Source organism: Acanthochromis polyacanthus, chromosome 5 (assembly GCF_021347895.1).
Source record: "Acanthochromis polyacanthus isolate Apoly-LR-REF ecotype Palm Island chromosome 5, KAUST_Apoly_ChrSc, whole genome shotgun sequence".
Classification (NCBI taxonomy): domain Eukaryota; kingdom Metazoa; phylum Chordata; class Actinopteri; family Pomacentridae; genus Acanthochromis; species Acanthochromis polyacanthus.
The window spans coordinates 40,195,353-40,221,064 of NC_067117.1; the positions used below are offsets into that span (position 1 = coordinate 40,195,353).

General features: G+C 40.5%; 1 protein-coding gene across 7 annotated transcripts in view; it reads left to right on the plus strand.

Moving 5' to 3' along the window:
- The window catches only part of ldlrad2 (low density lipoprotein receptor class A domain containing 2), a 200,791-nt gene that overhangs the window by 18,335 nt on the left and 156,744 nt on the right, over nt 1-25,712 (plus strand). The window contains exons 2-5 of one of the 7 annotated variants that reach the window (XM_051948076.1): nt 7,706-8,191; nt 10,308-10,457; nt 10,640-10,777; nt 14,275-16,378. In XM_051948076.1, the coding sequence (XP_051804036.1) occupies nt 7,706-8,191; nt 10,308-10,457; nt 10,640-10,777; nt 14,275-14,579 (1,079 nt within the window). In that variant the 3' untranslated portion in view covers nt 14,580-16,378. Of the gene's footprint in view, nt 1-7,705; nt 8,192-10,307; nt 10,458-10,636; nt 10,778-14,274; nt 16,379-25,712 lie in introns of those variants that run through there. The other 6 variants (XM_051948073.1, XM_051948078.1, XM_051948074.1 and 3 more) reach the window with 6 other exon arrangements.

Below are 25,712 nucleotides of genomic sequence, written 5' to 3' on the forward strand. Positions count from 1 at the left end.
GGGGAGTTGGAAGCGGAGGGCTGGAGGAAGGTCAGCAGCAGCATCCCACAGTGGACATGATGGAGACTGGACCAGCTGGTGGAACATCGACCGCAGATCTGAAGCAATCCAGCTCTGGGACCAGGGACACTCGGAGAAATAGCACAGGGGGAAACAGAGTTAATGTAATGCAATAACGGTATACATATTAAATGTAAAGGTAGATAGAGAAGGGCTCAGTGCATCAAGAGAAGTCCCCCAGCAGCCTATAGGCCTATAGCAGCATGGACTAGGGGCAGAACGACAGGGACGTCAAAGAGGAGTCAGCTGTGCAAATGAAGACACAAGCTGAACCCCTGTGGGTCACCCTGGTCAGCCCCAACTATAAGATTTGTCAAAAGGAACGTTTTAAACCTGGTCTTAAAAATAGAGAGGGTATCTGCCTCCCGAACCCAAACTGGGAGCAGGTTTCCACAGGAGAGGCGCTGATAACTGAAGGCTCTGCCTCCCATTCTACTTTTAGAAATTCTAGAACAACAAGTAAGCCTGCAGTTTGAGAGCGAAGAGTTCTACTAGGATAATATGGTACTATCAGATCTTAAGATATGATGGAGATTGGTTATTAAGAGCTTTATATGTCAGAAGAGGATTTTAATTCTATTCTGGATTTAACAGGAAGCCAGGGAAGAGAAGCAAGTTATAAGGGAAATATGATCTCTTTTGCTAACTCCTGTAAGTACTCCCGCAGCAGCGTTTTTGGATCAACTGTAGATGTTTGAGAGAGCTATTTGGACAACCCGATAATAAGGAATATGTAATAGTCAGGCCTGGAAGTAACAAAAGCATGAACTAATTTTCTGCATCACTCTGAGACAGGATGTTCCTGATTTTTACAATATTGCGCAGGTGAAAAAGGAAGTCTACAGACTTGCTTTATGTGTGAGTTAAAGGACATGTCCTGGTCAAAAAATAACTCCAAGATTCCTCACAGTAGTACTGGAGGCCAACGTGATGCCATCCAGAGTAACTATTTGCTTTGAAAGCGAGTTTCTAAGATGTTTGGGGCCAAATACAATGACTTCAGTTTTGTCTGAATTTAGCAGTAGGAAGTTAAAAGTCATCCAAGTTTTAATGTCCTTAAGACAATCTTGCAGTCTAGCTAACTGATCAGTTTCATCTGGCTTCATCGATAAATACATTGTGTGTCATCTGCATAACAATGGAAGTTAATACAATGCTTCCTGATAATATTGCCTAAAGGAAGCAAGTATAATGTGAAAAGTATCGGTCCTAAGACAGAACCCTGAGGAACTCCATGATTAACTTTAGTATGCTCAGAAGAGTTATTGTTGACATGCGCAAACTGGAACCTATCTGATAAGTAGGATTTAAACAGTCCAGTGCTGTCCCTTTAATGCCAATTGAATGTTCTAGACGCTGTAATAAAATTTTGTGGTCGATTGTGTCAAACGCTGCACTAAGATCTAACAAAACAAGTATAGAGACTAGTCCATTATCTGATGCTATGAGAAGGTCATTAGTAACTTTCACCAGAGCTGTTTCTGTGCTATGATGCACTCTGAAGCCTGACTGAAACACTTCAAACAGATTATTCCTTTGTAAGTGTTCACATAATTGATTTGCAACTGTTCTTTCCAGAATTGTAGAGAGAAATGGAAGGTTGGATATTGGTCTATAGTTAGCTAACACATCTGGATCTAAAGTGGGCTTTTTAAGCAAAGGTTTGATGACAGCAACCTTAAAAGCCTGTGGTACATAGCCTGTTACTAGAGAGAGATTAATCAGATCTAACATTGAAGAATTAATTAAGGTAAAATCTCCTTGAAGAGTCTAGTTGGGATAGGATCTAAAAGACATGTTGATGGTTTGGATGTAGAAACTGTTGAAATTAGTTCAGAGAGACATATAGGAGTGAAGAATTCTAAATGTTCATCAGGTCTAACAGCCAATTCAAAAGCATCTGTGACATTTGCAGGAAGGGCCAGATTAATTTTATCTCTAATCAGAACTATTTTATGTGTAAAGAAGCTCATGAAGTCGTTACTGGTTAAAGCTAAAGGAATACAAGGTTCAACAGAGCTCTGACTCTTTGTCAGCCTGGCTACAGTGCTAAAGAGAAACCTAGGGTTGTTCTTGTTCTCCTCTATTAAAGATGAATAGTATGTTGTCCTAGCATTACGAAGAGCTTTTTTATAGATTACTAGACTATTTTTCCAAGCCACATACACTTCCTCTGAATTAGTGGAATACCACTTTCTTTCCAGCTTTTGGGATGCCTGCTTTAAAGTCCGCAGCTGGGAATTGTACCAAGGAGCAAGTCTTTTCTGAGATATAACTTTCTTTTTTACAGGTGCAACACTATCAAGAGTTATACGCAGTGAGGCTGAAGCATTATTAACATAATAATCCACTTCTGTGGGGGTAAAATTATAATATTTGCCTTCTGATTTATCAGTAAATGTTGCTGAAGTAAACAGTGAAGGTATTATTAAATGACTTGAAAATGATCTAAAAGACACAAAAATGATCCAAAATTATGAGATACGATCCAAACGGACATAAAAATTGTTAAAATTGACAAGAAAATTGTCCAAAATGACTCAGAAATTGTCGAGGTCAAGATATAACTGAGGTCCATGGGATATACTGTGCATACATTTTTGTTAAAAGTAAAAAAAAAAAAAATGTTTTTATGTTCGTGGTGATCATGTCTTTACAAATTCCATAATTATTTGGTATGGAAACAATCACTTATTAATTTTTTTTTTAAAATGACCGAATATCACTAAAATGCCCACTAAATAATCATCTGAATTTAATACATAACCATCTTCTAATTAGCTAAACAATAATAAAATGAGCTGATTCAGAAATAGTTTGGATTGTGTTCTTTTTATTAAGTTGAGATATTCCATCCATCCATCCATCCTCTTATACACCGCTTTATCCTCACTAGTGTCGCGGGGGGTGCTGGAGTCTATCTCAGCTGACTCGGGCGAAGGCAGGGGACACCCTGGACAGGCCACCAGTCTGTCACAGGGCTACATATACAGACACACAATCACACTCACATTCACACCTACGGACAATTTAGAGTAATCAATTAACCTCAGCATATTTTTGGACTGTGGGAGGAAGCCGGAGTACCCGGAGAAAACAAGTTGAGACAATCATGACAGATATTTCTTTTTTGGCAGTATATCAAATTTTATATGGAAAACAAATTACATCACTTTCCACTAAGTTCCCTGATACAAAAACACCTCTCCAGGAAGTGCGTTAATTCCAGATCACATGACCTGCTCCACATGATGTCATTTCCCCCTGAAGAAAAGACTGGCCAGACGCCAAGGCTTTCTGAGTTACTTAGTGTAAAGTAGTGTGTGAGTCAAGAGTGGATTTATCGCATGTCAACAGGTTTACTACAAGGTTGATGCTACAGGTACGGACCCGTAGTATCTGTACTAGAGGTACAGACCCGTTAAGGTCACTGAAGAGCTGGCGCCGGTTAACTACTATTTGCTGCACATTACAGGCAGTTTATATGAATGACTTTGACGGCGAACATTGTATAATTTAACCAAAAATACACCGTCTCCTCTCACACTTTAGACATTGCAGTTTTTACGCTTTTAGACGCCGTGTATAAATTGTTTGAAGTCCAGCTCCTATTAATTAGTTTACCGCGTTCAGTGGTGGAAGCGGCTGACGAACTCCATTGCAAATGTTCCCATTTAATTTCGGACACTAATTTACAAGATAAAGTTAAGGATGCCGAATATGAAACAAACACTCGTGAATGGTGAGGAGCAGCTCTTTAATTCGGCATGAATTAAAAAAAAACACAAACTCGATTTACTGTGATATTGTGAGATTTGTTTGTGGTTAGGTAACTTAGCCATTCAACAGAGTCCGCTAACATTAAAGTGACTGTGATAGTGTCTGTGTTGACAGACGTAGAAAATACGTCAGGGTTTTGTTTAGGTTGTTAATATGTAATAGTCTGTCGCTACTTTTGAAGGTAAAAAAATACTTTTCGTTTGCTGGCTGTTAGTTCCGCCATTTGTTTTGTTTGCTGTTTGTGCTTTATTAGAACAGGGTCACGTGAATAAAAAGTTTTGCTATTTTTAATAGTAGTGCTGATTTCAACCCCCAAATCGCTGTCCGTGAAAAAGTCAGATAATGATATTTATAAGACATTATGCATGATAGAAAAGAGAACAGCAGATGACTGACATGACAGGCTCGGCACGCAGATTCACCTCGAATCACGGAAGCGCCTTCATCACTCGGATTACCAAGCCGGCTCATTAATATTTAGGCTACGGGTACGGGTCCGTATCTGTAGACACTACCTTACTACAATATCTTTATAAATACCTTTCAATTCTACTCAATTGTACATATAATATTTAGAAGAATCTTTCTCTAAAATGCCGTGTGGTGTTTGGTTATAGACGGCCATGTTGATTTTAGGCCTCAAAACATCAAAAATGTCCACTATGATACAAAAAGTTCAGCAATTATAGATTGACCCAGCTGGTTGATTTTGATTTTGGTAGCAACAAGGCAGTGGTTAAATTATTGGTCTATCAGTATATATGGATAATTTGAATTTACAGTAATTTGGTTATTGTACTGCTATGCCGACCTCTACAGAGCAGGTGCATCGTCTGTGTCAAAGTGACGAGTCAGCCTTAGGTGTATTTAAAAGAACTGACTGTTAGATATTTCTGTGTGTCTGTACAGGAGACACATTCAACTAAGGCTGGTGTTTTTCTGACTCTGTGAAAAACAGCATATTTACTTATATATATACTACTGGTCAAAAGTTTGGGGTCACTTCGAACTGTCCGGTGTTCTAATGCTACATTGTGCTAGCTAATGGTGTTGAAAGGCTCATTGATGATTAGAAAACCCTTGTTCAGTTATGTTAGCACATGGATAAAAGTGGGAGTTTTCATGGAAAACATGAAATTGCCTGGCTGACCCCAAACTTTTGAACAGTAGTGTATGAGCTGAACATGTTGCCATTTGGCGATTGGAAGTTGTAGAATCTGTACGTTGAGATAATGCTACAATATTATTGCAATCTTATTGCAGTCATAAACATTAACTAAAATAACAGCAGGAGAAACTAAACCTATTTTTGTGAAGGAAAAACAACAAAAGCACTCAGAGAGCGCCGTACTTCTCCAAGGCTGCTCAGTCATTGTATGACTTCTGACAGATGAAATCTTTAAACAATCCGTGGTCCGCAGCTGGATTTGTACTAGGATCAGAATCATGTGATCATCAGCAGCCAGTTGACGTTCACAGTTACAGTGGGTTACAGGGAATTACATAGTTATGTAGTTAGTGCCACAATCTCACAATGATACAGAAATCTTTAACAAAACGGTGAATCCAGACTATAAAATGCATCACTGCTGAAATCTACTCACTTAGTCATTGTGTCATTTCTGACCTTCCCTGAAAACTTCATCCAAATCCATTTGTCTGTTTTTGATTAATGTTGCAAACAGACAGACAGACAGACAGACAAACCAATGCCGATCTTCATGTAACTCTTTGATGGACAGGATGGACATATCAAAAGATAGGGTTAGGGTTAGGGAAGTGATGTTTTGGGATAGCATGAATTTTAGCCATGACCATTACTTTGGTTTGGGCTGATACATTTGGTCGTCCAGAACGGGGTTTGTCCATGACACGGCCCATTTCTTTAAAGTTTTTAACTACCTTCACCACCATAGAAAAGTCAAGTGGAATCCTCCTTGGATGACGTGTGTTAAATTCATCTGCTATCTTTCCATGTATCCGTCCTTCATGTCCACTGAGAAGTACCAGTTCAACTTTCTTCTGTCGACAAAGCCATATTTAATCTGTAGAGGCAACAAAATTATTGTTATTAAGATTTCCTATGTGTCCAGATTTTAAGTACACCCTGTATTTCTTTATTATTTTATTGGTGTGGCTGTAGGGACATTTTTTTCTGGCAGAATTGTTTTGGTAATTTTGTCATTAAATAATAAACTAAAGATTCAAAATGTTTAAAGCGTGAAGTAATAAAGTTGGGTGTTATGACAAAATATACAGTGAAATTTTAGAAGTTTTCCAACCATCAAAGAGCTTGTTGGAAATGGAACAAAATAAGACTTACTGCCATGGTGATTTTGAAATGATATTACAATACACAATAATATCATTCTGACATTACATAATGATAGCTATTATATATTCATCGATAGTTTATTCCATCATGTTGTCTGTTGTGTTTATGTGCCTCGCTTTGAGTAAAGTATGAGGTCTAAAGTAACATACACCCTTCACTGTGACGCCAGTGTTAGGATGACACATGCGTGGACTGTGAGGCTGGTGCCCTTTCCCACACAATGCCGTCTCAGAGACATTTCTCACTACAGTGTGTCACTTAGGACCTTGACCCTCTGGATTTGTTCACTGAAATTGACTGCATTTATAATGATTGGGTTTAAAAGGAGCTGAACTTTCAGCATGTAAAATTCTTTACTGAGGACTCAGCGCCTTCAGTCGCCCATGTTTTGGATGGTGTGCCCTCAAGGTTTTGTATTTACTCGCTCAGTGTGGAGGGGATGAGTGTTTCCCACCAACAGGGGCTCCAGGGCTTTTTGGACATTCCTGGAGGTCAGTGCAGGCGGATCTAGTTGTCTCCCAGGGAAACGGAGCTAATAAACTCCAGGGGTGGTCATAAATTTTCTCATTCTTTGGCCTGTGGCCCAGAGTCCGGGGGCTGTAGGTGACTAAGAGGGGGCAGTTGGAGCAGGATCTGCCCAACCATGCATCCTGGTTGTGTCTGTCGATGAGCCATGAACTGCTTCTCAAACTACCACCACACAGATCGTATGCTTGACCTAGCAGACCACGTTTACACTGAGAGTCTGAGCAGAATCAAAATACGTTGTAGTTTGATCTGTAACGTCAACTGAATGTTCCATTTCCAGCTGCCTGGTCTCTAAATATCCACACTTTGACTCTGATAGTGCAGTCTAAAAGAGTCCTGTTTGTTTTTATCCACCTATTTTGGTTCCTTGAAACTATTTGAGAAGTTATTTATGAACTCTGGATGGAGATATCTAGAACAACAGTGCATTATAAACAATAATAAGCAAATCTTAAGACTGCTGAAAATGTAGACAGCAATGTAAAAATTCAATGCAACAAACATGAAAATGCCTGTGATCAGTGAAACTAAAGTGAGTGCACATGATTTCCATCAGCCAAACTACAATCAACATGTAGTTGTAAAATGCTTTGTAAATAGCAGAAACGTCTAAATAATAATAATAATAATAATAATAATAACTGTTTCGTAAGATTAGAAAACACTGTGTTAATATAACACCTGAAGAGTAAACAACCATCAACAGGTTGCATTTTCATGAGGAATCATTTGTACGTTGTCCTAATTACAGTTTACAGTATACAGCCCATAGCGTCATTTTTCTGTATGTTAGGTACCAAGAGAAATACCAGTTCTTAAAATACTGGTACAGTACTGGGAATTTTCAGCTTTTTTTATTTACTACACCATTATCAAGCACTTTAAAGTGAGAGGGCAACCCATGTCATTTGTCAGTTTTGCTCTGTAATGTAAAAGATGGAGACAGAAGTTATTCTGTGTTTGTTGCTGAGCATTCAGTCTCTGGTGTTCTTTTCTTGTCAGTGAATGTCGTGGACTTTTGTGGCCAGACGATCCGTGATGATGGTATGATTGTCAACTCCCACCAGGAATCCAAGAAGTACTACTTTGTGACTATGGGTACCGACTGTCACCTCACCATGCAGGCCAGCTCTCTGAAGGACAAGGTCCAGTTCCATTTTCGCTTCTTCCTGGTCTACAGCTTGCTTAGAGTGGCCCCTCTGAGTCCTGCCCCTCTCTTCCCAGAGTCCCCTCGTGGCTCCGCCCCTCTTAACCCCAGACTTGAACCTACCTCTGGTGAGACACTGGGAGACCCATGTCATGCTGGCTCATACGTTCAGTTTTATGATGGTCGGGACAAGAGCTCACCTCCCCTCGGACCTCCTCTTTGTGGGAAGAGCCCTCCCCGGCCAGTGCTGTCCACAGGAAACTACCTGACCCTACGGCTGGTGACCAGGGGCACTCAGCCCAGGGTGGACTTTGTGGGGGATTTCACTTCCTTCAGACTGGGTAAGTCTGACCTTGTTAGTTCTGACATAGGCAAACAAAGTTAAGGTTTGGTTAGGGTTAGTGTTGAAAGGAATCCTTATTAACTGTTGCCAGGTAAGAGGACACCAGCAACAGTAGTCTCCTGTCTTAAAAAAACACTCTATTTCTATTGTACTTCAAGTCTCCTTCCTGTTCAGGTAATCTGGTCAGAATTGGATAACTCTATCTTACATCTACACTTGCGGAAAGGAAGGCAAACAAACTGCATCGATAACTGCAGTGACTGCATCATCTACTGATTTAACATTTCATTTTGCATGAATAAAATAGCACATTCAGTGCCAGGTAAAATAACGAAAAAATAAATAAATTAAGTTGGGCTTCTCACAGTTGAGCTCACAATGAATACAAGTTGCATCCATCCATCCATCCATCCATCCATTCATCCATCCATCCATCCATACATCCATCCATACATCCATACATCCATTATCTCCATGATACAATTAAGGTCGTGGGGGCTGGAGTTTATCCCACCTGACTTTAGGTCGGTGTCCACTAGATCAGGCAATTTCCCACGTCCCATTTATTGTCTATGTAAAACGCACCGCGTTACATGCTGGTCCGGTTGCAGTGCATTTCAAGCTGTGAGATGGTGCATCTCCCTGGAGCAGGCCACAGCTCATTTGCATTAATTAGACTCCACTTCTACTTCATGTCAGTTCAATGTGGCATGCAGAGGCCCGATACATCATGAAAATTTTGTCAAATGTTTTCAGAAATACTTTTTGCTGAACTGTTTTCACAATAAAAGAGAAAATTTGTGACCGAGCAGCCATGTTGGTCTGGTTTAAAATCCAGGAGCAGACAGCTTCTGAGTCTATGCGTTTGTCCAATCAGGGCCAGGCAAGATAGTTGGAGAAGAAGGTAGGCAGGAGTTGAACACCGGCTACTGGCCTCAAGTACACGCCCACCAAGTGGGTGATTTTCAAAAGTGGTGTGTGTACATGCTGGGAAAACACATCTAGTGGACATGTAGCATGAGGGCGAAGGTAGGGGACACCTGGACAGGTCACCAGTCTGTCACATAGAGACACAGAGACAAACAATCACACTCAAATTCACACCTACAGACAATTTAGAATCACCAAATAACCTCAGCATGTTTCTGGATTGTGGGAGGAAGCTGGAGAATGTGGAGAAAACCCACACTTGAATAGGGTGAACATGCAAACTCCATGCAGAAAGATCCCAGGCCCAGGCCAGGATGTGAACCGGAGATGTTCTAACTGCAAGGTGACAGTGCAAACCACTGAGGCACTGTGCAGACTTATACAAGCTTCAGCTTATAATTATAATACACTTTGAATTGGGGTCCAACCTTTTAGCCATATTTAAAAAGGAGGCAGAAATACAACCAAGTATTGCTCAACTTGGTAAATACTTTCAATCAACTTAAACATTTATTTGATAGGTAAAACGGGGGCTGCACAGTGGAATAGTGGTTAGCATTTTCGCCTTCCAGCGAGAAGATCCCTGGATTGCGTCCCGGGATATTTCAGGGATGTTCTCCCTGTGCATGCGTGGGTTTTCTCTGGGTACTCCAGCTTCCTCCCACAGTCCAAAAATATGCTGAGGTTAATTGATTATTCTAACCAGTAGGTGTGAGTGATTGTTTGTCTGTATATGTAGCCCTGCGACAGACTCACGTCCTGTCCAGGTGTCTCCTGCCTTCACCCCAAGTCAACTGAGATAGGCCCCAGCCCCCTGTAACCCTAATAAGGATCAAGCAGTGTATAGATAATTGATGGATGCTAAAACTGGAACTAATCAGTCAGCGGTATTAGATATTTTATGTGAACATATGTGTCACATTTGTTGGGATGGGAAGAGATTCTTGTAGAGTCACTTATATCTACGGTTGATTTGTTTTTTACAAATCATATGTAAGAGTAATATTGCAAGCCTATTTGAAAAACTGACTCGCAGTGTGCTGATATGCTGATGAAAAATCTTCAAAGAAAACTTCTCTTCCAGGTGCCTTTCATCATCACTTATGAATAATCTCAAAGTTTAGATATCTGACCCAAGCCTTTCTCTTTTTCACTGTCTCACTCAATGGCATGTTTCTCTTTAGGTTTTAACCAATCAGAGTGCAGCAGTGAGCCCTACTTCACCTGCAGGAATGGGAAATGCATCCCTCTAAGTCTGGTCTGCGACGACAAAGGCATTGACAACTGTGGCGATGGAAGCGACCTGGAGGAAAACCTCACCACAGGATGTAAAGGTCAGTGGGATGATACTGCTGTGTTGTGGTCCTGATACGGTATCAAGCAGACCTTCCAAAGCCTCCATTTCTGGTAGAAATTCTGAAGAATTTAGAGTACTATAACAAGTGTGTGAAGTGTGTGAAATGTATCTTGAAGTACAACAACAAACAGTTGACCCAAATATTTCAATCATCAGCAGGTCAGCTTTTACCTACTGAACCTCCGCCACCGATGGCAACCCCACCCCCACCCTTTGTGAATCCACCCGCAATGCCAAGTCCAACTCATAAGAAATGTCCCGTGCCAGACAGCGCTCCTAGTCACGAATCAGTAACGGGTGAGTGAGCAATGTGACATAGTAAGTATTTATTATTTACCTACCACGAAGACTTTCCTCAGTAAGCAAAAATAACTCAGTGTAATGCACAATGTTTATTCCCTGTTGGTTGGCCTGATAGTAGAACATAGAAGTAATGGTGGTGACCATTGCATTGTTAATTTCACCAAAAGACTTGCAAACCAATAAATGGTGATGGATTCTCACGGCCGAAAGAGGCCTTTTGAGTGATCTGTCTCTATTCCGATGTCAGTGGTGCAAACAGAGACTGTCTGGACCAACCCGTCAGCTTGTGATTACTTTTACACTGGGCCAAGTCTGGCTATTCTGTTCTGACTGTCTGTTCAACTGAGAGTGAAAAAAGGGGTTCACATTTGCCTGCTGTGCAAATTACTAGCTGTTTTATTAGCTGAGATGCATTTCAGTGCACTCTGGTCTGCCGGGGTGAGTGGCCACCGATGAACCAACAGGATGTAGTTGAATTAGTTTTGTTTTCTAACAACATATTTTAAACCATTTCTGGTCTCCGGATCTATCAATATATATGGATGACTTTAATTTGCAGTAATTTGTTTAATGTACTGTTGCATTAACCTCTACAGAGCAGCATCATCTCTGTCAAAGTGACTAGTCGGCTTTAGGTGTATTTGTCAGGACTGTTAGCTCTTTCTGTATGTCTGTACAGGACACACATTCAATTGAGGCTGGTGTTTTTCTGACTGTGAAAAACTGCATATTTACTAATATTTACACCACTGTTCAGAAGTTTGGAGTTACTTAGAAATTTCCTTATTTTTGAAAGAAAAGCATTTTTTCCATTAAGATAACAGTTAATTAATGATAAATCCAGTCTAGACATTGTTAATGTGGTAAATGACTATTGTAGCTGTAAACAGCTGATTTTTAATGGAATATCTCCATAGGGGTACAAAGGAACATTTCCAGCAACCATCACTCCTGTGTTCTAATGCTACATTGTGTTAGCTAATGGTGCTGAAAGGCTCATTGATGATTAGAAAACCCTTGTGCAGTTATGTTAGCCCATGGCTAAAAGTGGGAGATTTCTTCCGAAACATGAAATTGTCTGGGTGACCCAAAAACTTTTGAAATATAGTGTATGTCTCTATAAATTCTGGACTGTTCATCCACAGTTTCTGTACTTTTAGCATATGTTCTCATTTTTACTAGACATTACACATCTCTTTTTGGTAGTCTCACTTCAGTAACCCATTCTGCAGAACCGAATGGTTGGACTGCACCACACTATGAATCTGCCAGGAGGAGGGAACTCTTGTTTGAATTTCTCAAAGTCATCTTTGACAGAGCTAAACAACGGATGCAGCTTTGGTGTTCCCTAAAAATAGTGATGAGTGGAATTGTTGTAATGGAATATTTGCTTGCAGAGAGATGAGCACTGTCATTGAAATGGATAATCCTGTAAAGAAAAAAAGCAAAAACAAGTTACAGGGAGGCCTTACTGCAAAATCCAAATCCTCTGTAAAACTTGAAATCTTCAGTGGGGTAAGTTGCTAACCAGGAGAAAGCATCATTACTCCACCAAGGAATGCGAGTTATGAGATGATCGGCAAACATTGGGCCTCATTCATGAACGCGTTCGTAAGAACGGCTTTAAGAACTCCCAAGAGAAAAGTACGTCGGATTCACGAAGCGTTCTTGACAAGTCAAATCTGTTCTTAGGAGGGAGATGCGCCGGATTCAAGAAGAGTCTCTACGAACACCCTCCCCTCTCATTAACATGACATTTACATTGTATTGACTTGTAAATGTAAAAGGTACATCCTCTAAACTTCCTTATAAGGCAGCAGCAAGAGAGTGTTTGAGACACGTGAGCACTGGAGTGCAGGTGAAACTCCGCCCACCAGAGTGATGGTCATTTCTGGAGATGACAGAGCTTCAAACAGCCAATAAAGTCTGACCTGAGACAGCTAAACTTTTATACTCAGAAAGGGTGTGTGTCGTAATAAAACACCCTCTGCCCCTGCTGCAGTGACAGATAAAACTGCCCAGGCCATGTCCGCCTTGTCTCCCCGGTCAGCGCGCGCGTGCACACCGGGACGCGTGCACGTGGCGGCGGTCAGCGTGCGTGCACGTCGTATTGGTCATTGCGCTTGTACCTCCCACAGACCTCTAAACAAGTTAATGTGACCAAGTGCAGCTTCAGATCTAAAATCTGATTTTGAGTTTAACTGGCACTGAACTATAAAACCATTGATCACTAAAATTCACTTGAATAAATCTAGTTTTAAATTAAATAATTTGTGGTAATATTTGAATCATTTTAAGAAAGAAATTCAAATTTTTGGATCAGTTTTGACTGTAACAAAATTCTAAAAGAGCAGATTTTTTGTGCGTAAGAGTCCTCCTGAGTGTTCTTAGAATTTGTTCTTACTTTTAAGAACAGGTCAGTTAAGAACACGTTCCTGAATGCCAAAAATCTTCTTAAAAAGGCTCTAAGAACAGATTTGTTCTTAAGAACACTTCATGAATGAGGCCCATTGTCTGTCTGTGTGCAACATTACTCAAAAACAGACGGATTTGAATGAAAGGTCTGAAATGACACTAGGACCATCTCATTAGATTTTGACTGTGATGCGGCTTACAGTCTGGATCCACGGATTTGTTGACGATTTCTGGATCATTGCCAGACAGTGGCACAACATCACTGTAACCATGACAACAAGTGAAAACTACGGTTTCTGTCCTCTTGTGATGGTTTTGTGAAACTTGATCTGAAATTTATCTTGTTGTTGACCCTCAGTGATTTTTATGTTACATGACAGTTTCATTATGTCTTCTTACCAGAACTAACTAGTACCTAGAGCTGAAATAATGAATGATTAATCAAATAATTCACTTAAATTATATTCAGTTCTATTCATACTTTGCACACTTCCAGCAAGGTCAAGACCTTCCAGTATTATAAAGAGACATGCAACAATAACTGTTTAAGCAAGAGGCAAAACTCTTTTTAAACTGACGGAAACCTTCAGCATGGCTGGATGACCATCAGCTAAAGATATGAGCAAGGATAAACAATAAGACTGAGCAGGTCAATGAGGTCAGTAACCACGGATCAGAAACATGCTGCTCCAGAGCAACAGATATCTGTATGCATAGAAACAGAAAGGACAAAGCCAAAATGAAGGGGGAGAGAAGACACAAAGTTAATTGTATGCAGTTGTTGTATATGAATGTATGTAGAGTGAAGGGGAGGAGAGAGGAGGGGTGCTCAGTGCATCACGGCTAGTTTTACAGAAGTCTAGGTCAATAACTAAGATATGATTAAATAAATAAGAGATGGTTTGGGTCACCTGCACAGGAAAGTTTTAAGTGAGGGTGTCAACCTTCCAATCCCACACTGGGAGCAGGTTTCCCAGATATATTGTTTGAAGTGTTTTCCACTGTTAATGGTATACTTAAATATGGCTGTTAAGTAAAATAAGTATTTTATAATATTTTGCCTCTCTTATTTCCAGACTCTCCCACCTCCTTGTCCCTGTTAATTCTCTACATCATCCTGGGCATCGTGGCGGGAGGCACAGTGCTCTGTTGGTGCTGCTGGACACCTGGATGGTTTCTATGGCGCATCAGCATCTGCCGCTTCTTACCCTGCTGCAACTCGGTCTGTGCTTCCTGCCAGTTCTGCACTCACAACTGCACCCACAATCAAGAGCACCGACTGGCAAAAGTCACCCCACACACACCGGTCAATGGGACACCAAGGGGCACAGCTGCTACCACCAACAGTGCTGAGGAAAATGTTGCCACAGCAGCTGTGTAGAGCTGAGGGACTGTCCACCTGATCAGCGCTGGCATACAGAGATGTGGAGACAATATGCTAATGCTGAGCTGCAACCAGTGACCAAGAATCTTTCTAATCAAGGTTGGATTGATGTGGTCTACAATGGGATGTTGTAGACCACATCAAGCATAAACTGTGGGCTGTATGCTTTTAATGCTGGTGAGACTGTTGTTTTTGTTTCTACCGTATGAGAAGGTAAAGCAGGGTATAGTTGGATGAAGAATTGTATCAAAGCATAAATGTATCTGAAAGAGAAAACAGTTTTGTTAATGTCACACAGTTTACCTGTTTTGAAATTGTCTTACATGACATGATGGCATCTTAATCTGTTTGAGAGGCTGCCTCTTAAGTTTGACAACTTCATCAGTTATCAGAACACGCAGTGATGATTGTAAAGAACTTGTCTGTTCGCTGTTTTCACCATGTCTTACAAGTCAACATGTAGTTATGCAGTGAAACTACACTTCCAATCCACAGCTTTGACCAAAAGTATGCCCTGGACACACACAGAGAAAAAAGCCCCGGAGTCGGCCACCTGGTGACAACAGCTGCTCTGCCCGGGAGACCTTTCCTCTCCTCCCAGCAGTCTGCTGTTGTTCCTCATAATAGCCCGTGTGAAGTGTGGACAATGAAGCACAGAGTCATCTAGTGTCTAGAAGTTAGGTTCAACTTAAGGAAATTAAGTATGAACTTCTAACATGCTATAGTCTGCACACAATAAATGCATGACAGTTCTTCAACTTCAACTTTTTTATTTGTCCCCTGAAGGCATTTATTATGCAGCAGTTACACAAACATTCACGATAAACAAACAACAAAAACAATAAAAAAAAACAATTTAAAAGAAACGTTTAAAAAATACAGTAAAAACACAATAAAAACATTAATATATCACGCAAAACCTAAGATAGATAAGGACATTAGAAGCAATTTAGGCCATTTAGTGTAGTTCAGTGCAAACAGTCACGTAGTCAGCAGCAGCACGACAGAATAAAGTAAACAAAAACAGGACAAAGTGCAGCATAGGATGTGATTCAGGCTAATTAAACAACTCAAATCAGTCAAGCTTTGTCAGCTTAAGTACCTAGAACTAGCCGTGGCTGTGGGCGGCACATTTCTGAGGATTACAGCTGAAACACTGAAGGATAAAATGACCGTAATTCACAATTAAAGTAAATGAAGTATAATTAAAATATGTTCAGAATGAAATAATAATGTAAATTATTTCACAAAAAAACAGTTTGATAAGTATTCATCGTTCTCCTTTATAATCACATGAAGTGCTGAAACCAGAAAAGGCTGTCATTTCCTGAAGTGTGCACGTCATGGCTGTCTTCCAGTCATGTCGCCCATCAGTGTGTTAAGTTTGTGTGGTAGTGGACTGACAAGTGACTCTCTCAAGAGGATTTTTTGGGGTAAATTAAGTCCTCTCTGACCTTATTTTCTATCATCATGTGACTGTTGACTCACATCTGCTTTTTTAAACATGTTGGTGATGGTAAAAGCTCGTTTTTTTCGCCATGTTAGCAGCCCTGCCCAAGCAATGGCAACGCTGGCTGTCTGGTCAGTGACCTGGTTCATCAGCCTGGACTTTGTCAGGACCACTGATGTTCTGCCAGTGAAATGTGGTTTTGAGTGAACTGTATCTCTGAATAGATAACCACTGTATTTGGTACACACATCCATATGCCTGTTTATATACTCCAGATTATGCTTTTTTCTTCTGAGAACCGAAGAAGCCTGTTTGATAAATGCTGAAAAACCTTAAAGAACCACAAGGAGAAGTCCATCTTTTCTTTACTTAGGCTTTTAGGTGCATGCACATTTATACTCTTCACAGGGTGAACTGTGATCTTTTGATTTCCATGTGGTGCCATAATCAGGCCAAAGTTTGAATTAGTCCAGTATTTTTATGATCAAAGACCTGCACAACTGATCACAAACCTAAATCTACTCTAGTAGCATACTTGCATGTTAGATGGTGGCCATGGTTCATGCCAAACCAACACTGTCTCCACAAAATCCCATTCCAATTCATCCATCCATCCATCCATTCTCCATACACCACTTTATCCTCACTAGGGTCGCTGGAGTCTATCCCAGCTGACTCGGGTGAAGGCGGGGGACACCCTGGACAGGTCACCAGTCTGTCACAGGGCTACATATACAGACAAACAACCACACTCACATTCACACCTACGGGCAGTTTAGAATAACCAATTAACTTCAGCACCAAGTAAATCCCTCTATATTTCTCAGTACATTGCCATTTTAAAATCTGGTGTCTGTTGCGATATTCCTGCACTGGCGCACTCGTAGCAATATGATCTGCATCCACCACCAATGGCTGGTTTTGTCAGAGCTGAAGAAAGGAAAAACTAACAGTCAAGCCAGAGTAGGCAACAACAATAAGAGAATGAAGGAAAACCTAGAAAGCACCCAAGGAAAGTTTCTGACACTCCAGATGAAAAAACAACAATGGCACCAAGCCAAAACCAGGAAACATAGACATAAACATAGATACATAAACATACATAAACATAGACCAAGACATACACTACAAGTCAAACGTTTGGACACGCCTTCTCATTTAATGGTTTTATTGAATTATTTTCTACATGGTAGATTAATGCTGAAGATATCAGAACTATAAAAGAATATATATGGAATCATGTTGTAAACTAAAAAAGTTTATCTTCAGTATTACTCTACAATGTAGAAAAAATTAAAAACAAACAAAAAGAGCTGAATGAGAAGGTGGGACCAAACTTTTGAATGGTAGTGTGCATACTAGACCCTCCAGAAAAACGCGATTATGGGATCGCATGAATTCCCGCATTAATCACCAAATTGCCGCTGATTATGTGGGGGTCAATTATTTCCCAAAAGGCTGCATAATCCCTGCATAACAGCGCATAATTCCCGCAAGAATCTCACATTTCCACGAAAAAAAGAGAAATATCCGGTCCCGCTTGATTTCACAATTTCCGCATAAAATGAAAAAACTATAACCAATAGACCCTGTGCACGATAGCATATGCTAGTTCCGGTTGAAAAACTCCGGGTGCTACAGTTACTTCTGGTCCTGCTTACAGCGCTGTCAAAATGGAAGAAGCCAGCAGTACACTTTACTTTTGCAGATGCCTAGGCAACTTGCCTAAAATTTCTGTTGACGATGTTTATCGTCTCGATGATGATTTTTCGTCAGCTCCTCAAAGCAAACGGGAAAAGGGATTCAAATTTTATATACACACGTGGACAAAATTGTTGGTACCCCTCAGTTAAAGAAGGAAAAACCCACAATTCTCACTGAAATCACTTGAAACTCACAAAAGTAACAATAAATAAAAATTTATTGAAAATTAAATAATCAAAAACAGCCATCACTTTTGAATTGTTGATTAACATAATTATTTAAAAAAACAAACTAATGAAACAGGCCTGGACAAAAATGATGGTACCTCTATAAAAGATTGAAAACTATTTGACCAGAGTGACATGATTAACTCAGGTGTGTCATTTAATTGACATCACAGGTGTTTCCAAACTCATAATCAGTCAGTCTGCCTATTTAAAGGGAGACAAGTAGTCACCCTGCTGTTTGGTGAAAAGGTGTGTACCACACTGAACATGGACAGCAGAAAGCGAAGGAGAGAATTGTCCCAGGACATCCGAAAAAAAATGATAGACAAACATCTTAAAGGTAAAGGCTATAAGACCATCTCTAAACAGCTTGAAGTTCCTGTGACAACAGTGGCTCATATTATTCAGAAGTTCAAGACCGACGGGACAGTAGCCAACCTCCCTGGACGTGGCCGCAAGAGGAAAATTGATGACAAATTGAAGAGACGGATCGTTGGAATTGTATCCAAAGAGCCCAGAGCAACCTCCAAAGAAATTAAAGGTGAACTCCAAGGCCAAGGTACATCAGTGTCAGATCGCACCATTCGTCGTTGTTTGAGCCAAAGTGGACTTCATGGGAGACGACCAAGGAGGACACCACTGCTGAAAAAAACTCATAAAAAAGCCAGACTGGAATTTGCAAAAATGCATGTTGACAAGCCACAAAGCTTCTGGGAGAATGTCCTTTGGACAGATGAGACCAAACTGGAGCTTTTTGGTAAGGCACATCAACTCTATGTTCATAGACTCATAAACCAAGCATACGAAGAAAAGAACACTGTCCCTACGGTGAAACATGGAGGAGGCTCAGTAATGTTTTGGGGCTGCTTTGCTGCATCTGGCACAGGGTGTCTTGAAAGTGTGCAAGGTACGATGAAATCTGAAGACTATCAAGGCATTCTGGAGAGAAATGTGCTGCCTAGTGTCAGAAAGCTTGGTCTCAGTCGCAGGTCATGGGTCTTCCAACAGGACAACCATCCAAAACACACAGCCAAAAACACCCAAGAATGGCTGAGAGAAAAGCGTTGGACTATTCTAAAGTGGCCTTCTATGAGCCCAGATCTGAATCCCATTGAACATATGTGGAAGGAGCTGAAACATGCCATTTGGAGAAGACACCCATCAAACCTGAGACAACTGGAGCTGTTTGCTCATGAGGAGTGGGCCAAAATACCTGTTGACAGCTGCAGAACGCTCATTGACAAATACAGAAATCGTTTAATTGCAGTGATTGCCTCAAAAGGTTGTGCAACAAAATATTAAGTTATGGGTACCATCATTTTTGTCCAGCCCTATTTCATTAGTTTGTTTTTTTAAATAATTATGTTAATCATCAATTCAAAAGTGATGGCTGTTTTTGATTATTTAATTTTCAATAAATTTTTATTTTTTGTTACTTTTGTGAGTTTCAAGTGATTTCAGTGAGAATTGTGGGTTTTTCCTTCTTTAACTGAGGGGTACCAACAATTTTGTCCACGTGTGTATCCCAGTACATATATAACTTTGAAGGTAAGTGGCATCGGATCCTACATAACTAGCGCTAGCTTAACTGTAGGGCTTGCCAAACATGTACCTTATCATTTTATTTTCTAGTATTTATACATTGCTATTTTTTGCTTAGTTAGCTACTAGAATCCACTTTACACTTTAGTCTTTGGTACTTAGCTCGTTGCGCTTCAGTTGCGCTTCAGTGTCACATCTGCGGTACACTTTGAGATCTGCATAAGCAATTTGCTAAATGTCTGAAACTGCAAACGCGATTATACAAACAATATACGCCGATGGAAAGTTTAGATTCTCATGAATCTGCCGGTATAAACCACTTTCAGATGTGATTACCACAGCGGGTAATATAAACCCATTTGTCCGACAAACAACGAATATCCATCCATCCATTCTCTGTACACGGCTTCAACGTACACAGCGCGACTCACATTTCCGGGTTCATTATTACACACGGATGAAAATATTCCACAAAAAACAGCCATAATCCAACCTTGGACATCCAGACGAAACAAGCCAGTAACATATTTTGTCCAAAACATGTCTTGAAGTCGGTATATACTCCACGAATAGGTCGTTTTCAAGGAACTGCACCTCGCGATGCGCATCCAATATTCCCTGTATTTCTCGTCATATTTTTTATTTACAAATAGAATGGTAGCGATTTTTTGTACTGAAAATGGCTGGAATTGACTGCAGCTTAAAGGGTTAGTCGAGTTCAGCAAGACATTTTATATTTGTAGTTTTGTTTGAACAAAATGACAAATGCTTGGATTTCCTCTACATTAGATTAGATGTCAAAACGGAATAACAAATGATTGAAGAGTGCACGGATTGTTGTTATAGTTTATCAGATATTTGCTGTTTGATCAGTGACTATGCACTAATATTCCCGATCCTCAGCTCAGTGTGAGACATTTTTTTTGTCTAATTTTGGCAATCCACTGAGCCCGCAAATGCCGGTCTTTTGGAAAACGGTGAAGGCTTATAGAACTGTTATAAACACCAGAAGCCGAACATAATGGTACACTACAATACCTCCCATATCGAGCTTGAACTCGCTGAAATCTGATTTTTGTTTTGCCGAGAAAACAGTGTTTTTCTTTTTTGATTCCATGTTATCCATGCTGCGAAATAGCCTGTAAGCCCTCCCGGTCAGAACCCGGAAGTTAGCATTTTTGACGTGCACAGGGTCTATATAAATGGAGTTGTGAGTGAGTTTTTATGTGACGCCCGGCCTGACGTCATCAGTTCGCGCATTCACACACACACACTAGAAGCACGAGCTGATGCGGAGCGCAGCGCAGTGTTGCCAACTTCGCGACTTTCTCGCTAAATCTAGCGACTTTCCAAAGCGTCCTAGGGACTTTTTTGTCAAAAGCGACTAGAAACAAATCTAGCGACTTTTTCTGCTGTTTTGGAGACTGACAGGAAAACTCGGATCATTCTGCAGTTACTGTCCTCAACAAGCAGCAGGTGCTGCTGTGAGCTTCTCCCCCTCCCAGAGCACAGGCTGTCAGTCCAGTAACCCTGCAGCAGTCTCAGTGTCTGATTAGAGGACACATCCCTCCGCGGCCAGACGGCAAATGAATCGCGCATGCGAAAAGTCACTCCAGATCCTATCCAGACTTATGGAGCGGGATATAAATGAAAATGTTTCTTCACTGTCATGCTAAAATAAACCACAGCATTTAGCCTGTAGTACAAAAACATATTTTGGGTGTTTTATACTCACTTTTTGGTCTCTTCCACAACGTTATTCCTCTCTCCTACAACATTGATTACAATTACATGCAAACTGGGAAATATGCAAATTAGACGATGACGTCATTTAGCCACTTCTAGCAACTTTTAGGACAGCCAACAGCGACTTTCCTTACTGAGGAGTTGGCAACACTGGGAGCGTGGTGCTCGGAGACGAAAAACAAGAACGGCGAATGCTCAAAGATCGCATTTACCTATGAATATTTCAGCCAGAGACCGGGCAAAACAGTACCCAGATTTACTGCACGAAAGTGGGGGGTAAACTTTTTTGCACCCCGTGCAACATCGTTCTGGAGCACCGAAGAAAATCGACCGTGTTGCAGCACTTTCCACGACGAAGCACAGCAAAAGGTTTGCTGAACACAAAGGACTCAAACAACAACTTAGTGGTAGCCTAGTAACAGGATGTAGGAGAAGAATCAACTTTTTTCCCAGTTCTTACATATTTCGCATCTTTTTGCATATTTCACAACTATTCACATACTTTGCAACTTTCCGCAATTTCCCCGCATAAAATGGCATAAAAACCCCACATATTTATTCGCATAATCAAGGATTTTAGCCCGCGGAATCAAGGATTTTTGCACGCGCTTTTCTGGAGGGTCTAACATACAAGTACTATGGAGAGGGGTGTCTACAAATGCATAGTTTCTTTGGGTGAATCTAGTCTTGCATGGCCAGACCATTCTCTGGCACCGACACAGCATGATGTAGAACAGTCTGGCTGCACCTCATTATTATTTGAGAGACACACTGTCATTAAAACAGATAATTCATTGGAAAAAAAAATACTAACAGGGCTGCATTAGTGAATAATCCAAATCTTCAGCAAAAAATTCAGTCTTGATCGTGGTACATCGGAGGTTGCTCTTGTGGTAAAGGAGATTTTCAAAACAGTAACACATAGATAACAGGAGTGGAAGAGACAACTGTGTGCAGCCAATGGCATGCTTTTTAGTCTGGAGTCTACATGTGGTGAGTCAGAATAATGTGAATCACACAAACATTTTTTTCTGTGAGGTAAATCAGGTGGTTGATGTATTTTTAGCAGAATCCTCTGTTCTTTCCCAACCTTCATGGACTGTAAAAAGTACAGTGAAGTCAGTCCCCATCTGTTCTTCTTCTTCGTTTACCCAGATTGATGTTGCATGTGAGGGTTCATGTGTCCACGAAGCAAACTTTCTTTGTGGCATCCTGCAGATGGAGTCGCTCCATAACCTTTCCTCACTGCCACACTGTGTGTTGTGTAACAACATTACACAGAGCCCCCTGCACTGTCTTTTTAGTGATTTTGACTTGTGTCTTAGGTAAGGCATTAGGCCATATGCCTAAACAAACAATAAGTTTCAGACCCTCAGGTTGCTAGGCTGCAGCATACACAAGTATGCAGACTCCTTTATCCTTCTTGCTTTTTCTGAGACAGTACAGGAATTCACATACATCTGTACACTCGTCAAGCAGCGCACACACACACCAAGCATAGTATACATAGACTCAATGTACTCACACTCAGACATGCATGTGTGTTACTCTGGAAAACTCCAGCTGCATGTTTGTGCCAACAAAACTGTTGTCATTTTGAACTGTAAGCTTATATTCATTGAACATTTAACTGTTTCCACAGATCATTTCACTGCTGAGACAGTAACTCTGTGTTTGGAATCTCTTAACAAACAGCTCTCCTCTTCTGCATCCGCTTTAGAAACTTTAAAGTTGTTTGTTTTTGTCAACAGTGGATCAAATGTGCACAATGAGGAATCCACCATTCTGAAGGCCAGTGTATGCTACCTACTCAGAAGTAAACAGCACACAAGACAATTATGGAAGAGCTGATGAACATAGTGGAGCATTTGGCAGCTGAAGAAACTTATGGTTCCGGGTCATTTGTGCTGTGTTCTGTAGTTACAATACGCTGCCACCAGAGAGTGAGAAGGTGAAAAAAATAAAGTGATGAAGTGAAGCACAGATGAAGTTTCTTCACTGATTATTTTATTTTCCCTAAACTGGAAATACCACATTTTTGACAACGAGGATGGCAGTTTCTGTACCTTTACCTGCACTGTTCTTGACCTGCCCTGGTAATCCAGCTGTTGCTTTTCCTGCTTGGCTAAAATTGTATGAGAGCCACATGTTAGTTATTGATGCTACAGGGACAGCTGGCCTGATGAAAAAAAAACGTGCTGTTCTTCTCCATGCACTGTAACCTGGCAATAGCCAGATTAATAATTGTGTAGTACTTGATAGTACTCCACAATATCAATCTGGGACCGCTCCATGTAAATCCGTTCGGAGGAAAGAGGCACGGATTGGACAATGCAACAGTATGTCCCGCCTCTGACAGGTTTGTTTTTAGCCAGTCGCGGCAAACTTTAATATGTCGTCATCGGGTTGCACGCAGATGCTGTTGTGTGTTCAAAGTATGCTGGAATATTTTAGCTGGATGACACGCTTATCAACATGTCGGTGAATGATTTTGTCGTTTTTGTAACACAAATTTGTGAATTAAAGGGACAATTAATAGCACAACGCTGATTTTTGAACTTCATCGATCGTCAGAGAAAAGCGTGTTCAATAGATTAGCAGACCTCGGATGCCATTTAACAAGAGATGACAAGTCTAAATCAATGCGGATGTGTAGGTCCTGTTTGCGCCTGCTTCAGCGAATGGAAGGGGACCTTAACACCTGGAAGAAGTGGCAGGAGAAGAAGGAATCACCACCAAAAGAGACGAGCTCACATAAACGCCAGAGAGATACGCCATCTAAAACCCCAAGATCCTCAAAAAAACTCCGTCCAAAGCTGTCAACACCAAGAGTTCATGCAGCAGCTAAGAGATTATGCAGACCATCCGCTGATATGCCACAACGACAAAGTACAGTAGAGGTGAGAACAAAATTTTGTTTCTAAGCTATTTATTTCTTCAATATTTAGCCATGTATCTATCAGCTTTTTGCCCACAGTCTTTAAGTTAATCCACAAGTTGCTTTTATGAGTTTAATCATAGATTTCATCAGGACCAATTTAATACACGTGTCGTCAGTGGGGGTAGGGCGAAGTAGGTAAGGCTCAACAAACAGCCTTTAAACAAATGCAGCAATGCAGACTCATAGTTGTGCCTTAAACTGCATCAATCTGCACAAAGGATATCAGGAAGAAGTTATTTTGTTATTCCGTCCATTCATACAAGTGACACAAAGCCCTGTTAGTGCAAAAGTTAACTTTATATGTATTACTTTCTTTTTTTTAATCTTTAAGCTTCAGAAATGAAATATAGCTTAGATTCCCCTGATTAACTTTGGAGTGACTGCGAGTGCAATTAGTATGTGAAGTGGTCCAAAACCAACATAAATTTACCCATGTAAATCAATGCTTATCTTGCACTTCGGCCTACAGCAGTAAACAGTACAATAACATGAATGCCTTGTATAACGTGTCTGTCCAATATGTATTTGTAACCAATTTATTGTATATAGTGAACATGAAATGTAATATTACATGTGTGTATTTTTGATTGTGCTTTTGAAATATAAGTGAATTTCACTGTTCTAGGTTGAATGGTCAAGAGAAGAGTTAGTATGACGCAGAATAAAGACAGAATAGATAGCAGGATATCTTGAATATCAGTCATACAAATATAAAGAGAATGCTGATTGCTAATTAGTTATGCAGCTTATTTTATCTTTCTCATTTTTCTTCAAACAGGTTCTCATTCATTACCAATCTAAAAGAGCAGACACAATAAAGTGTCCCTCTAGTGCTGCTGGAATTGTTGAAAACATTGCCAAGGGGAAATGGAAGATGGCTGCTAGTCTGCTGATTCGACACCATGAACTGTTTTCAGAAATAAAAGACCACTTTCTTCATCTTGTAGAAGTCGAAGCCAAAGAGCTGTGTAACCCATTCAAGGGTTTTGTGTTATGAAAGTCCTCACCAGATGACTTAAAGACATTTTGCTTTGAAAATATAGCAGCAGATTTACAAAGATGTCCCCTTTACTCTTTGCTTTAATTTCTGCTAAAACAAATCATTCACAACTTTCCACATGTGCAGCGGCTGCAATTGCTCTGAGAGGAAGACAACGACGCCTGTCTGCTTTTACCTGTTATGTAAATAATGTCCTCTTGTACAGTGGTGCAAAAAAAGCTGTTTTTAAAAGACTATCAAAGTTAGGGATCACCACTACACACTACAATGCAGTTGGCAAGCAGAAAGAGATTGCCGGAACCTGTGGTGAAAGTCTACAGCTGCTTAAAGTTGCACATGAAACTTATCTCCACTCTGAAATGGACAAAGACATTGGTTCCTCCTCGACATGTGGCAGAGATTCAGAGCTTGAGAAGACCAGGAACAGTGTGCTGGCGCTTACACTGTCAGGTGAAAATTGCATTAATAATGATTTATCATTGTTTTATTATTAATGTTATAAACTTATGTTTTGTTTGTT